General features: G+C 38.5%; 1 protein-coding gene across 1 annotated transcript in view; it reads left to right on the forward strand.

Moving 5' to 3' along the window:
- The window catches only part of LOC101858141, a gene marked incomplete at its 3' end in the record, with an annotated part of 55,210 nt that overhangs the window by 18,519 nt on the left and 20,388 nt on the right, over positions 1 to 16,303 (forward strand). Inside the window, 4 exon segments of the mRNA XM_013089708.1 lie at positions 694 to 802; positions 3,248 to 3,396; positions 11,377 to 11,590; positions 13,708 to 13,886. Coding sequence (XP_012945162.1) covers positions 694 to 802; positions 3,248 to 3,396; positions 11,377 to 11,590; positions 13,708 to 13,886 — 651 coding nt within the window.

Consider the following 16,303-nt stretch of genomic DNA (forward strand, 5'->3'; position numbering starts at 1 on the left):
AACACACGTATGAATCAAATTAACACACGTATACAACACACACACACACACACACACACACACACACACACACACACACACACACACACACACACACACACACACACACACACACTATCTGCCATCCTCTCCCTCTTCCAGCGGCTGAGTGATTAGTGATTCAGACTCACAAATAATGACAAGCAAGCCTCGCTGACACGGCGTGTAAATGGGTGGTCAATGAAATATTTCCAATTCTGCATTTGCAAAATCGTCTGCACTGGTGTAATATTGTGCATTTGGCATTATTTGTATCTGATGTGTGTTATTAAACATGCGTTTATGTATGTATGTTCGCAATTGTAACCAATCCGTCACCAAGAGGATAAATAAAATAAGTAAAATATTATGTATAATGTGTGTATGTATTGATTGATTCATTTATTCATTCCCTCATTCATTCATTGATTCATTCACCCGTACACAATTGATTGATTGATTGATTGATTGATTGATTGATTGATTGATTAGTTGATTGATTGATTGATTGATTGGTTGGTTGGTTGGTTGTTTGATTGATTGTTTGATTGATTCATTGATTCATTCATTCGTTTGTTTGCTTGGGTTTTTTGTTTTGTTTTGTTTTGTTTTAATTGTCTGTCTGTTAACTTATCTTATCATATGTTATCTTATCTTATCTTAACTTATTCGCAGGTAAACCAGACCACAGCAGCACCAATAGACGGAGTGCCAATGAACCACTGGAAACAATGCTTCACCTTCAAGGGACAGACCCAGTTCATGTTCGACTACTATTTCATTGGTCAGTGCAACAACATAGGTTCTCCTTTATATGATATGGGGGCTCTCGTTGTCAAGAAGTTTCAGTGTTTGCCTCTCATTCAATAGGTCCGAGGTTCGAAACCTTACTCCGACATAAAATTTTCTGCTCTAAAATGGTCTCCTTTCTCTCTTTTTTCCCGCTCTCTACCTATGTTCTATCATCTGCTTTCGTCTCCATTTTCTACCCAACCCCCAACCCCTTTTGCTCCCTCCTCTGAGCTCCTGACTCTTTCTGTAGCCTTTATGCTGCTACTCTGTGGCTCCTTCTCACTGCTGTCTGTCTGCCACACCACTTATCTTATAGTAGGTAAACTCTAACACCTAGACTTTCCGTGTGCAAGTTGCGCACGTTAAATATCCATTGGTGTTCCTAAATTTTTACAAAACTAAAAATGTTTAATGTGTCCAGCGCGCTCATATGACCTAATGCAGTTGCGAGCGCCGTAAAACACCTACCTAAACAAAGAATAATACTATTATATTTTTAAGTTCTTGGCTTTGAATTGATTTGTCATTCATCGTTTGCCCTTTCATCGACGTGATTTACATCATTTGGGACACATGTGAGTACACCCAGTCTGTGAGTGAATGGTGGGTGCCCTCGTGTGGTTTGGTCCTTCTTTCCTTTCAAAAATCTGTCTTCCTTACCTCTCCTCATTCCTTTTTGTGTTAGTTACTCTTTTGTAATACCAGTATTATTCTGCACTTACATGACCTAAATGTGTTAAAGTGCCGTAAAATGCTTACTGAATCAAACCAAACAGAACACTTTGTCCTGACCCACCTGGGCTGAATAGAATACAGTAGTGTTTGCTAACCTTGGCGATATCGCCCGCTATCAATAATATATGGCTTGTTCACGTTCGTATGACCACGAGTAAAACAAGATACAATCAAATCGTCATGTTTAATCTTTGCAGATCTTTGCACACGGGTTTAAAAGTTGGATGACCAACAGAATCTAAAAGCCCATTCAGAAAAGTCACTAAAACTAAGGCACCGACACATTTTTTAATATTATATAATGCGGATCCAAAGAAATAAAATAAAACGAGATTTACAGCATTCATCTAAAAATTAGAAAGTTGACCTATTTCCCCCCAACACCACAAAAACACGATCCAAGAGACAATGAGACTCACGTGGAGACGTCTAGACAGTCATGGAATGAAATCTTTCAGCTTTCACTGAAAGGTAGGGGCAAGGCGAAGTCGTTGTCTCAAAAGGAGCAATTTGTTGTTAGGTTACTATTAGTCATTAATTTTAGTAAGCATGTGTATGCACCTGAAGGAGCGGTTTTTAATATAGTGCCAAAATTTGAAAAATGTTGATCCAGTAGTTAAAACGTTATTTTTTTTTCATTATTATTGTTTTGTCGCTGGCCTGCAGAAGTGCCATACAAAGTTTCGTGGCCATTAGTAAATTAATAAATGAGCTAGGATTTAACATAGACGAAAGTGAACAAGCTATACTGAGCGTTATGGTGATGAATAGAAAACAGTACTGCCTTCTAACCTTGGCGATATCGCCCATTAGTGGAATTTTGGCTGTTTGGTGAACGATGGGGATCACTTTGAAAGTGATGAAAAAGGGCTCACAACTGGACCTTTACCAGGGGGTTCTCGTGGTCTAAGGGTTACGGTGTTCGCCTCTCAATCAATGTGGCGTCGGTGGCCAAGTGGTTAGGCTCTCAGACTCGGAACCGTAAGGTCGTGGGTCCGAATCCCGTCAGGAGCCCGACGTTATGTGCATGGAAAGGGCACTTTACATTAATTTTCCTCACTTCAGTCAGACAGGTACCCAGCTAGAGACAGCGAAAGATCTTGTCAGCCTTTTGGTGTTTGGGCGCTTAATCAGCCGCTTTCACTGTATGCTTCCCAAGCTGGGGTAATAATACAGTGTAGAACGCATAGAGCTTGCTGTCAAGCAGGGACATGCCCTATACAAATTCTATTTATTGCTGATTATTATTATTAGGTTAGGGGATTCGAAACCTGACAGTGACAGAAAATATTCTTCTTTAAAACGTTCTCCTTTCCTGCTTTCTAACCATGTCCTGCTGTCTGATTTCGTCTCCACTTTTGCCAACCTCCTCCCCCTTTTCGTCCCCTCTTCTGGGCTCCTGGCTCTTTCTGCACCCTCCCTATTGTTAATCCTTGGGTAGGTAGGGTCTAACAACTAGCTTTCTCGGATAAGGGCGAAAAATGTCGGAGGTCCTGAGGGGAAGTTGCGCACGTTAAAGATCCCTTCGATAAGAGAAGGCTTTGCCCGCCACCCAAGCAAAATTCAAAATTGATTCCTACCCAACTGTAAAATGTTGTATGTGTCCCGCGCGTTCATATTATGACTTTAAGCAGTTGCGAGCGCCATAAAACACTTACCAAAATAAAAGCACTTACCAAATCAAGACCTTCACCTCCGACAGCCGGGAGGTATAACTGGAAGACCAGTACCAAGGACATGTACAGAGAAGTCCCGGTGAGAATCGAAGTCATGGGAAACGCAAGAGGGAAAAATTTCCAACACTTCTACGAGTTCTTCGATGTCCAGTTCGTTACAACAGGCAACTTTGATGTAAGAGCTGTTAACTATATACACATACTTGATGGTTTTATAATTAATGTATTTGTTTCTTTTTGTTTGTTTGTTTGTTGCTACTGTTGTTCTTGTTGTTTTTGTTTGTGATGTAAGAGCTGTTAACTATATACATATACTTGATGGTTTATAATTAATCTATTTGTTTCTTTTTGTTTGTTTGTTTGTTTGTTGTTGTTGTTGTTGTTGTTTTTGTTTTTTTGTTGTTGTTTGTTTTGTTTTTATCGGTCGTTCGGTTGGTTGGTTGGTTGGTTGGTTGGCTTCAGGTTGTTTGGGTTGTTGTTTCTTGTTGTTTGTTGCTTGGATTTTTTTTGGAGGGGGTTGATTTTTTGGTTTTCTTTCCCTCTAAGTATTCGGCTTACCAGTTTATCGGGCTTACAGCGACGCTCAGTTGTTTATGGGTTTTTTCTGTCCCCGCGCCGTGAAATCAGGCGCTCGTCAATTTTGGGGCATCTGGAGTTATCGGTATCATCTTAAAGCATGTTCATTTTACCATCTTTTGATGAAAAAAATACACGTCTATCTTGAATAGAAGTCGAGATACTTGCGGTTGAAGGAGTTCGGGGTCACCTGGTTTCAGAGGTAAAATTAGCGCGAAAATGGCTGACAAAGCTTGGTGATTTCCAAAGCTTAAGAGTTTTTGGAAACTGAAAATTTTCATTTGTTGTGCCTTTAATCAACATTTTTCTGTAAAATCCACTCTGAGATGTGTTTTTAAGAGGACCATAAAGGTGTTGAGTCGAAAAACTAAAATGGACAAAAATTGCCAAACGGACAGAAAAATGCCAGTTTCTTTGATTTCATTATTTTGACGAGCTCCTGATTTCACCACGTTGCTTTTATCTGTCAGACGTCCGCAAATGCATCGTGTCTGTAATTAGACTGTTTGTTTACAGCTCGAATAATTCATTTCTACTTTTGTTTTATGAACATAGGTTTTTAAAAAGAGTCGGGTATTTGGAAAGTGTGTGATGCTAAAAGCTTGGATGACAAAATTGGTGGCAAACAAAAAAGGAAGAGACTTCCGTGTACTAAGAGTCCGCTACCTTATAATTACAAAGTTCTATCTGACATTCTTGGCCGCTTTGGGTTACTAAGACCATGAGGTAAGAAATCAAAATTCTATCTGCTCTATCAAAATTGTAAGATTATTCGGAGTCGCTATCAATATAATTTAATGTTCAAGGAATTGCGTTCGAAAAATCTTGACATGTTGTGAAACTCAAAATTTTTTACGTAAACCTGTGAAGTACTAAGATTTAGTATTGTATCCTCATACCCAACCCAGCGCGTCCCCAGGTGGTGGATAAGGGAAAGGTCTCCAGATATGGAGGTTAGCTGCTAAGCAATCAGGTGCTTCAATAAATACCTCACACACTTGAAGACGGGACCATCTTGGCGACGGGAGGCCCCATAAATCCTACCAGAGCCCGCACTGCCTTGTGGTTGTCAGTGGATGACAAAGGTTAGCAGAAAAACTGTTCACAAACCCGCAGTAGGCAACGGGAAACCACTGCTGTAATATCTAAAGAATAATCATGGAAAAGAAAAACAAAATTCATTCCTTAGATAACAGCGTTAAGGGGTTTCATGATCCAGCTCTGAACTGCCCGCTCAGTAGGTACCGCCACGGGCAGCCGGTGGCGCCCGATCGTCATCCAGCTACTGGCTGCAAAACTAGAAAACAACTTAACATAACCACATGGAATGTGAGAACAGTGTACCAGAACGGCAAATTAGATAACATTGAACAGAAAATGGATAGGATGAAGCTAAATATGTTAAGCATTTCAGAAGTAAGATGGGAGGTGGCTGGCCTGATTAAAAGAGGATCCAAAACAATTGCATATTCATGTGAAAACAACCATGAAAGAGGAGTCAGAATTTTATTTGACAAAGCAACAGCAAAGAGCATCAAAGGCTTTTTGGGGAGTGTCAGATAGAGTCATCGTGGCTAAATTAGACAGAAAACCTTTTTACATAGGTGTCATCCACATAATGTATATACACCAACATCAGAGCATGACAACGAGGAAATGGAGATATTTTATGAAGACCTTGATAAGACAATTAAACAGTTAAAATCACAAGATGTAAATGTAGCCATGAGGGACGTTAATACCAAAGTAGGAAGTACACGTATAGAAGATATAGTTGGGCCATGGGGACTGGGTGAAGAGAATGAACGCGGGGGACGACTGATAGAATGGTTCAGAGAAAACAACTTCATGATCTCAATCACCTGGTATGAAAATCCCCCAAGAAGACGGTACACTTGGAAGAGTCCTGGCGATAGAAGTAGAAATCAAATAGACTTTATACTTATTCAGTAACGTTTTAGAAATACAATTGAATCGTCTAAATCACTGCCAGGAGCAGACTGTGATAATGACCATGTACCAGTCATGTGTAAAATACAGATGAGACTGAAGAAACTTAAAATGTCAAGGTACCAACCAAAATTTGATATAAATCTTTCAAGACAAATCAAGCACTAAAAGAACGTTTCTCCATAGGTGTAAGCAATAAATTTAAAGCTCTGGAAAACAAGACTAAATCGGAAGAATTATGGAGGAAAATGAAAGACTCACTAATAGAAACTGTAGAAGAAAATATCCCCCGAAAGCAAAAGGAGCAAATTAGAAAATGGATGACTCGGGACATATCGAAACTATTGAAAGAGAGAAGACAGGCAAAATCAAATGTGGAAAAGTACAACATCTTAAACTGAGAACTAAAGAAAAAGTGCAACGAAGCAAAAGAAACATGGATAGATGATCGGTGTCAACAAATAGAGGCGAACCAAAATGAAGACAGCAAATACGTCCTTCCAAAATCAGAGAAGTAAGTGGGATAAATGGATGCTCAAACACAGAAAGCATTAGATCAAAAGGAGGAAATATGTTAATAAGCAATGGGGATGTTTTAAACAGATGATCAGAATACATAGAAAAACTGTTAAAAAATAATAGAGAACATAAACCGGTAATAAAAAATGAAATAAATGGACCACCAACACTAAAAGCAAAGGTACAAGCTGCCATTAAGAAAATGAAACAATAAAAAGCCACAGGGCCAGATAATATTCCTGTTGAGGTGATTGTTGCTCTTGAAGACCTAGGCACGGAAATAACAACAAAGCTCTTAAATTCTATTTATGACAGCGGTGAGATCCCAGAAGATAGGATGAAGTCAGTTTTTTTTGTAGCGTTACCAAAATCACCAGGTGCCACTGAGTGTGATATGCATAGATCAATTAGCCTTACGAGTCATTTTACAAAATTATTGCTGCGAATACGAATGTGAAGGTTGAAAAAAAGTATAAGACCAAAGATATCTATAACACAATTCGCCTTTGTTCCTGACAATGGCACCAGATATGCTAATTCACCTTAACAATTTTAATGGAAAGATGTATTAAAGCACAGAAAGATCTGTACTTATTATGCTTTATAGATTATTCGAAGGCGTTCGATAAAGTTAGACATGATGAGCTATTTAAGATACTGAAAAAGCTAGACATAGATGAAAAAGATCTAAGAATTATCAGGAATTTGTAGTGGGACCAGAAGGCTGCTTCCGAATTAATGAAGAATACAGTGAATATAATCAGATTAGGAGAGGAGTGAGGCAAGGGTGTGTTATGTCACCAGACCGCTTTCACATGTATAGTGAAACAATCCTTACAAACATAGAAGAATGTCCATGTCTGAAAATGAAAGGCAAAAATATACCGAGTTGCAAAAGTTCTGTCACCTCCATTATACAACGATGGTTTTCGCTACACCGCTAGAACTTCCGCAAAAATGAAGTATTATGACTTGTGTGACATATGAGACTTCACGTGCATGAGCAGACGAAAGAAATCATAAACCGAAAGAGGCCAAACACAATACTGAGCAAACTTTGATTTGGATTTTTCCAGGGTCAGTGTGTATAAAATTATCGCAATTGAATGAGAATAATATTGGTCAGTTCTTTTCATGTCATGTAGGCAAAAAATGAATAATGGTCAGGTGTACCAAATTGCTCATGGCTATGTTGAATAGTTAATGAGTTATTGAACTTTTAAAGTGGGTGTCACAGAACTTTTGCAACACGGTATATTAATAACATCAGACATGCTGATGATACAGTTTTAACAGCAGACTCAAAAAGGACCTTCAATCGCTTCTAGATACTGTTGTAACAGAAAGTGACGTAAAGGACTGATGTTGAATGTAAAGAAAACAGAATGCATGGTAATATAAAAAAGCAGCAAATCCTACTTGTAATCTCATTAGCAAAGGCGAAAAAATCAAACAGGTCCAACAGTGTAAATCTCGTAATAACATCTGATGCAAAATGTTCCACAGAAATAAAACAGAGAATTGCAATGGCTTGGACTAGTTTCAATAAAAATGAGCCGAATCCTGAAAAATAGAAACATCTCAATGACTACCAAAATGAAAGTTTTGAAATGCTATGTTTGGTCAACCCTTCTATATGGCTGTGAATGCTGGACAATCTCTAAAGACAGTGAAAATGAAATAGAAGCATCAGAAACGTGGTTTCTTAGGAGGCTGCTGAGAATATTGTAGAAGGAAAACAAATCAAATGAGGTAGTTCTTGATGAGGCTCCAGTGGGACGCTCACTGTTAAAAACAATTAGGAAACGACAAGTTATGCAGTTTTTTGGGATACCTGAACAGACATAAAGATCTTTAACATCTAGCTCTCACTGGCAAAATCGAAGGCCAAGAGGCAGGGGTAGGCTCAGAGCAACCTACTTAGGGAACCTAAACAAATGGGTAACGGGGAAAGATCAGAGGAAAGTAGTTTTTTAAGAGCATCAGAGAAAAGGAATGAATTGAGAACCATGATCGCCGATGTTTGTCGCAGATCTGGCACTGGATGATGATGATTTTCGAAACAAGGCACTGGATGATGATGATGTTTGAAACAAGGCACTGAACTGATAGAACTTTGTAATTCTAGTGTAGTGAGTTTGTGCGTGTGTGTGTGGGGGGGGGGGGTTACGTCCCCACGAAACGATTTAACTAGGAGGTATGCCTCCACTCTGCCTGACTGTCAGGGCCAATCTAAGCTGATAGGGGTACAACATCCCAGAAGAAATACCTTGACATTCGATAAAAAGTTACTTCACTTTCTTCACTCTGGAATCGAACCTGTGTCCTCTTCTTGCGGCAACTGAGCGGCTAACTGCTCCACCACAGGCGCGGCACATGGTGGTTATATACTTTGTGTCACGACACGGTGGAAACAGGTGCTCGTCAATTTTTTATCTATATATTTATCAATATAATCTTAAAGCTTGTTCATTTGTCTTGCATTTAGCGAAAAAAATACCCCTGTATCTTGAATAGAAGTAGAGATATTTGAGATTGAAAAATATGGCGGTCGCCATATGTCAAAGGTAAAATAATCGAGAAAGCGGTTGAGAAAGTTTGGTGACTTCCAAAGCTTGAGTGTCCTAAGAAACTAGAAATTTACTTTTGGGAGCCTTTAATCAACGTTTTTCTGTGCCATCAACACAGAAACATGTTTTTAAATAGACTTAAAAGGTTTTCAGCCCCCTTCCCCCCCAAAAAAAAGAAAACAACGAAAAACAACAACAACAACAACAACAACAAAACATTTTTAATAGCCCAAAGCCAGGAAAAATGCTAGGATTTTTTAAAAAGAAGGAACAAAAAACACCAGAGCACCCGCCATTCACCCGCTCTGTCTGTACATGTACAGTTTATTCATTATAGTGCGGTCAAAAATTCGTGGCGTTACTTATTGTCAAATATTATTTTCATAAACTATCGAACATAGACTTTCCAACTTTGCGCAATGACAAAATGTATCAAATTTGTCTTAACAGAGCAATTTTTTGGTAAACACCTGTTAGCAGTATTCTAAAAAATTCCTTAATAAATAGTAATAAAAATCCAAGTGGGTAGTTTCTGCAGGTTTAAAAGGTTTACAGCTGGGGCAATATCACTTTTAAAAATAAGTCTGAAGATGTTTTTCTAGTCGCATGTTTTGATAATCTTTAGTGCAAAAAAAGTGTTTACTATAAAATAAAGTTCTTGTAACTAGTTTTGCCTCTACAAAGTGTCATTGGTGAGCTGTGACGTAGGCCATAGGTAAATGCAAAATGTGTGTGAGAAGCGGGAAGTGCTGTGAACAATCCCCTTTTCCGTTAGACAGAGATTAATAGTATTTTATATAAATTTATGTAGAAAATATTTTAATCTAGCCGGAATTGTTGTGGGGAAATATGATTAAGTTAAGACAAATTGATACAAACTGCTGTGCAAAGTATGAGTGACATTGATTCTCTTGTTTAAAGAGATATCTGAGGATAAGTTACACCATGAATTTTTTTACTGCACTATAATTAGGGCTGGGCAATGAGTCGTTTTAACAAAATCCGGAGAGTATGTTAGTGCACCTCTTCGGCAAATAATATGACGTGAACCGCTTCAGCATGTTGGTTAGAACAAATTCAGCAAATGAGTGTGCACCCTACTTCGGCAAACGGGTCAGGAATGAGAGTTAAGAGCCTGAATTCGGATATTCGGATCGTTATCCTTATAGCTTATCCGGATTTTGCCCACCTCTAACTATAATAGTAGACTGGCGTCTTTTGGAAAGCAGTTAGTCACTTTGGTGTCGCACTCCGGAAACCCGAATTCGATTTCCGAGTGGGGAGAAATTCTTATCGAATATCTCGGTCTTTCCATTGGCATGTTCTATCACTCTCTGCCCCCATTGTCCCAGACAGGCAGGGTCCTAAACCCGACTCCTCGGTTATCTAAATTGTGTCGGTGGGGACGTTAAAAAGAACCCCACCAACTTTTTTTAACGAAATTTTTGAAAGCACATTATAGAGTTAATTGGGTCGTTGTTTTCGTTTCGTATTAGTCGTTAATTTTACGTCCATTATGTAGTTTTGACAAACCATTCTAGTGTTTATGTACCCTTCACTCAGTTATGTGGTTATTTTGTTTCTTATTTATTTACCAACCTTATGTAATTCTTCATCCTCCCTCTAATTCTCTTCCATTTTTTAGGGAGGATGGGGGAGGGGTGGGAGGGGGGAATTCATTCTCCATGTATTATTTGTTTATTTACTGATTGACTGATTTCGAATCTTTCCCTATTTTCCCCACATTCACTCCTCCACTATTTCCTCCTATAAAATCGAAGCTTGCACTGTATACTTCCCATGATGCTGGGAATGCTATCAGGTCTTCTTGGGTGATTATATAGATTTATAGTGCATCGAGTTTGATATTGAGCGGGACTTTGCGCTCTACAAATGATATTTATTTATCATTTATTATTAATCATTACCCCATTTGTCTCACGACGCCGTGGAATCAGGCGCTCGTCAATTTTTCTGGCATATTGAGTTATTGGTATTGATTTAAAGCGTGTTTATTTGTCTTGCTTTTGCTGAAAGAAACACTCATCTACCGTGTGTAGAAGTCGAGATGTTTGTAATTGAATGAGGTGGGGTCGCCTAGTTTCACAGGTAGAGTTAACAAGTAAACAGTTGCCAAAGTTTGGTGACCTCTGTAACTTGAGAGTCCTTGAAAACAGAAAATTTAAATTTTTGTGCCTGCAATCAATGAGTTTTTATTTCTACTGTAAAATCCTCACAGAAGAGTGCTTTAAAATGGACATACACGGTGTTGAGTCTAACATTTTTTTTAAATTCTACGAAACTTGTTGGATTGCCGGAAAATGCCGCGCTCTTCCACTTCATTAATTGACGAGCGCCTGATTTCACCACGACACAGTTGATATTAACTAGTTCATTAATTGATTAACTAATTAATTAATTAATTGATTATTCATTTATTCATTAATTCATTAATTCATTTATTTATTCATCTATTTATTCATCTATTTATTATCTATTATCATTCTTTACCCCATGATTCGTTCCCTTCCACTTGATAGCCACCCGAAGGGTTCACCTGCGCATTGCCATCCGCGCAGGTGAAAAAACCCCCTCTCCTCCCTCCTGTGATGCGTTACTTCGTCGAGGAATACCAAATCAACACCCGCCGCAAATACACCTTCAAAACTCCCTACCAGATGTCGTTCGACAAGCAAAAGCAAATAGCGCGCTACACGACCCAATACACAGACATCGTAACTGACTATAAAGCTGGTAAGTCCCATTGTTCCTTTGTTTTTTTGGTTGTTGTTTTTGTTTGTTTGTGTGTTCTCATTCGACATTGGTGTTACCGGCCTTTGTGTCATTCGTCATTGCGTCATTCGTCATTGTGTCATTCGTCATTGCGTCATTCGTCATTGTGTCATTCGTCATTGTGTCATTCGTCATTGTGTCATTCGACATTGTGTCATTCGTCGTTGTGTCATTCGTCATTGCGTCATTCGTCATAGTGGCATTCGTCATTGTGTCATTCGTTATTGTGTCATTCGCCACTGTGTCATTCGTCACTGTGTCATTCGTCATTGTGTCATTCACCACTTTGTCATTCGCCACTGTGTCATTCGCCACTGCATCATTCATCATTGTACCACTTTTCGTTTTGATCTTTTAATGTTTTACATTTTATAAAACTTTTTTTTTGGGGGGGGGTGATAGGGGACAGAGCCATTGGTCATTGTGTCATTGATATAATCGCCTCTTTAGTAAATCTTTGTGTCGTTGACATAATCCCCTCCTTAGTAAATCTTTGTTGATAATATAATTGCCTCATTAGTAAATCTTTGTGTCATCGATATAATGATCTCATTAGTAAATCTTTGTGTCATCGATATAATGATCTCATTAGTAAATCTTTGTGTCATCGATATAATGATCTCATTAGTAAATCTGTGTGTCATTGATAATCGTGTCATTACAAAATCAATTAGGCGTTGGCCATTATGTCATGAATAATTGTCTCATTGGTAAACCATTGTGTAATTGATAATTGTTTAATTCATTAGTAAATCATTGTGTCACTGGTCATTATGTCACTGATAATTGCCCCATTAGTAAACCATTGTGTCCCTGATAATACTCTAATTTACGCGCTCGTACGACCCAATGCAGTTGCAAGCGCCGTAAAACACTTACCAAAATAAAACAAAACAAAACAAAATACAACCAACTTTTAATTAGTAAATCGTTTCATGAGTAAATCATTATGTCATTGGTAATTGTTTCATGAGTAAATCATTATGTCATTGGTAATTGTTTCATTAGTAAATCATTCTGCCATTGATAGTTGTCTCATTAGTAACCCATTGTGTTAGTGATAATTGGCCTATTTTTGTAAGAGTTCCAATTGCATCTGTGTGATTAGTCATTGTGTTATTGGTGAATGTGTCATGGGAAAATATGTCTCTGGCAATTGTGTCATTGCTATTTGCGAGGGGTACTGCATCAATCTCCTCCAAAGGAAATCTCCACTCTTGAAATGAGTTTTACGCCCCTTTCAGTACAGTAAAGTTGTGTAGCAGGTGGGACTTAAGGATTTAACCGCCATCTCCGGAAAGAAAAGAGCTTAGTGTGTAAGGATATGAGTGGCTGGCAGGTGCTCTGGTGTGGTTTGCTGCTTCTGTCCTATCTAATATCTATCGTCTTTCTCCTTCCTCCTTCTTTTTTGTGTTTGTTACTCTCTTTTAACACCTCTGATCTTCGGCACTTATGTCATTATCATATTATATGACCTTATTGTGTGGCAAGTGCCGAAAAAGTCTCACTATATATTATATTAAAACGAAACTGTAAGCTAGGAGCCTTGAAAGTTCCCCGATACATTCCACCTCCGAGAAAACGTCTTCAGGGATTGTAACAAGGGTCATTTTGATATCAACCCATCATTGAACCGACTGAAGCTACAATGTAAAGTGTAGTCATCATGAGAGAGGGTTTAATGGCAGGTCAGCGTGTGAAGGAAAGTCGTGCACACTGAGTGCCTTTTGGAGAAATCAAAAGCTAAATGCTGTCACCCACTGGTTTCAATTTTTCTTTGTACAGCAAGCCAGAGACGTTGTAAATTAAGTGTTTAATATATATATATAAATCAATGTATATGTATGTGTGCATGTGTGTGTGTGTGTGTGTGTGTGTGTGTGTGTGTGTGTGTGTGAGTGTGTGCGTGAATGTGCATGTGTGTCTGTCTGTGTTAAACGTTCTTTTTTCTGCTACCCCCACCCCATCCCCACCCCACCCCCAAACAAACAAACAAACAAACAAACAAACAACACAAAAACAAACCCAAAAAAACCCCACAAACAAACACTATCAAAACAAAAATTAACCACCACAAGGCGTTTCATACACAATAAGTTTAAACACAGACAATCTCTGCTATAAGCGGGCCGCCGTGGATTCCAGCAGGTATGGAGTGACGTCAGAGATCAACCAACAGACACAGAAAGTGGAGATGCGTTACCCTACAGATTTTGATGGCCTTTCAAAAGGAGATCATTTCACGTATAACGGGAAGGTGAGGTAGAGCCATTCTTGAGTCACATCAGGCGTGGGCAAACTAGTACTAAAGGCCGGCAGTACTTTGTAATAGCGAACTCGTGTTTCAGTTTCAGTTCAACACTGGAATAGAGAGAGTGTGTAGTATCCAACTTTGGAATAGCGAGCTTGCATAATACCCAACATTGGAATAGCGGGCTTGAGTAATACCCAACATTGGAATAGCGGGCTTGAGTAATACACAACATTGGAATAGCGAGCTCGTGTAGTGTAATACCCAACATTGGAATAGCGGGCTTGAGTAATACCCAACATTGGAATAGCGGGCTTGAGTAATACACAACATTGGAATAGCGAGCTCGTGTAATACCCAACATTGGAATGGTGCTTGTGCTTAATACTCAACATTGGAAAAAGAAGCATTCCTGACACTGGAAAAGCAAGCCTTTATTCCGATATTTTTCCTTATAGGTAGGCCCTAATTGTAAATGGTATCGCCTATGAACAAGAATATTATACTCGAAATATTGATCTGGCGTCTTATAAATCCAGAAATTATCGTTAGCGGGTATAAAAATGTATGTCTTGAAGTTAAAAATTACGTTTTTTTATAACTGGTGTCTCCAAGACTTGTCAAAACAAGAGCGTATCCTTTAAGGGGGAGGGGGGGGGGGGCTACACCCCCAAAATCAAAATTCGGTTAAAAATCATGGAATTTGAGTTGTAGGCATTTTTAGCTTCCTCAGCCTCTCCTACAACTATTTCATGGCATAAGAACCCCCAAAAACCGTATTTTTTCCCATACCGGGCATGTTTTGTAACCGCCATTTCCTCATAAAGTCAATATTTTATTTTTCTTTATCGGCCGTTTTCTCAAAATACGACTTTTCTCTATACTTTTTTTAATAACTCCACCATTTTTCATCCAATCTTCATGAAATTTTCACAGAATAAAGAAAAGAGGTAATACTAAAAACCTGTCTGTTAAATTTTTGATATATAGAATAGATTTTTGTTGGTGGTGTCTGGAGTGTGGATTTTCACGGATTTTTCGCAAACTTGAATGCTACCTCAGGAAAAATGTCATTAAAAATTTTCTAATTCGATTAGGAAAAAAACAGCAGACAAATTTTTAGATCTAATGTTTGTAAACACGCATGCAAAAAAACAATCAATTTCCAAAAGCGATAAGTGCGATATTCATTACGTAAGACATGTCAATAATCCAATATGGCGGCATATCCATGGAAACGAAACTTTTTTCTCAAATTTGATTGCAGATTTTAAGACTCTTTACTATGCTTGTTATATGTGTGAAATTTGGTAAAATTCGGTCCAGTAATAAGCGAGATAGCCTCCAGGTGTAGCCCCCCTCCCCTTTTTAAGAGAGAGAAAGACAGAGAGGGTAAGAGAGGAGGGGGGGGGGGTACAAAATAAACAGGGGGATAGAAATGAAAATCTTTTCAGCAGAAGCCAATGAGTCTTAACAACAAACGAGATAATATGACCTTATGCAGTTGCGAGCGCTGTTAAACTCTTACTAAACAAAAACTAAACGATGAAAGCGCTTTCGTATAACCTTTGCAGTTTCGAGAGCTGATAAACTCTTACAGAACTAAAACTAAACAACGAAATATCGGAGATCTGACGCTCGCGAAATTTCTGCTCAAAGTATGCTCCAAAAATCTTCCACCCCTCCGGTAAATGAGGCTGTGTCCAAGTTGTCATCGAGTTTAAGAAAGTTTTCACAAAATCATGCCAGTTGGTGGTTGCTGAGTGTGGGTACACTGGTGCTGTTTGCCTCTTCTTTCTTATTAAACATCTAGCGTCCTTATCTCACATTCTTTTCTCTGTATATTACTCTCAGGTAACACCTTTAATCTTCGGCACTTATAATTTGACCCAATTGTGTTGCAAGTGTCGTAATATTTTTACTAAAACTAAAAGTAAAATGCTACAAAATAAAAAAAATACACTATTAATTTTGATCAGTCTGATAATTTTATTCTATAAAGGATAAGCATAATTATGACAGCAGTCTCGAGCCTGTTGAATGTTGAGTTGTTATCGATTACCTAATAAAGAAGATAGTCTTTTCCCTACTAGGGAGCTGCTCGCTTTTCTAATATTAGACAACCCTTTGTTTGGTGAAAAATATGGGTAAATTGCTTCGTCTTCCAATGTTAGACAATCCATTGTTTAGTGTGAACTATAGTGATAAAACCTCTTGCTATTTCAATGTTAGACAAATCATTGTTTGGTGAACAACAGTGATACAATCGCTTGTTATTTTAACGTTAGACAATTCATTGTTTGGTTAATAGTAGTGGTAAAATCGCCCCCCGTCCCCCCTTTCTCTCTCTCTCTCTCTCTTTTTTTTCTCTCTCTCCTTCTCTCTCTCTCTTTCTCTCTCTCTCTCTCTCTCTCTCTCTCTCT

Source organism: Aplysia californica, unplaced genomic scaffold, assembly GCF_000002075.1.
Source record: "Aplysia californica isolate F4 #8 unplaced genomic scaffold, AplCal3.0 scaffold01022, whole genome shotgun sequence".
NCBI classification, from domain to species: Eukaryota; Metazoa; Mollusca; class Gastropoda; order Aplysiida; family Aplysiidae; genus Aplysia; species Aplysia californica.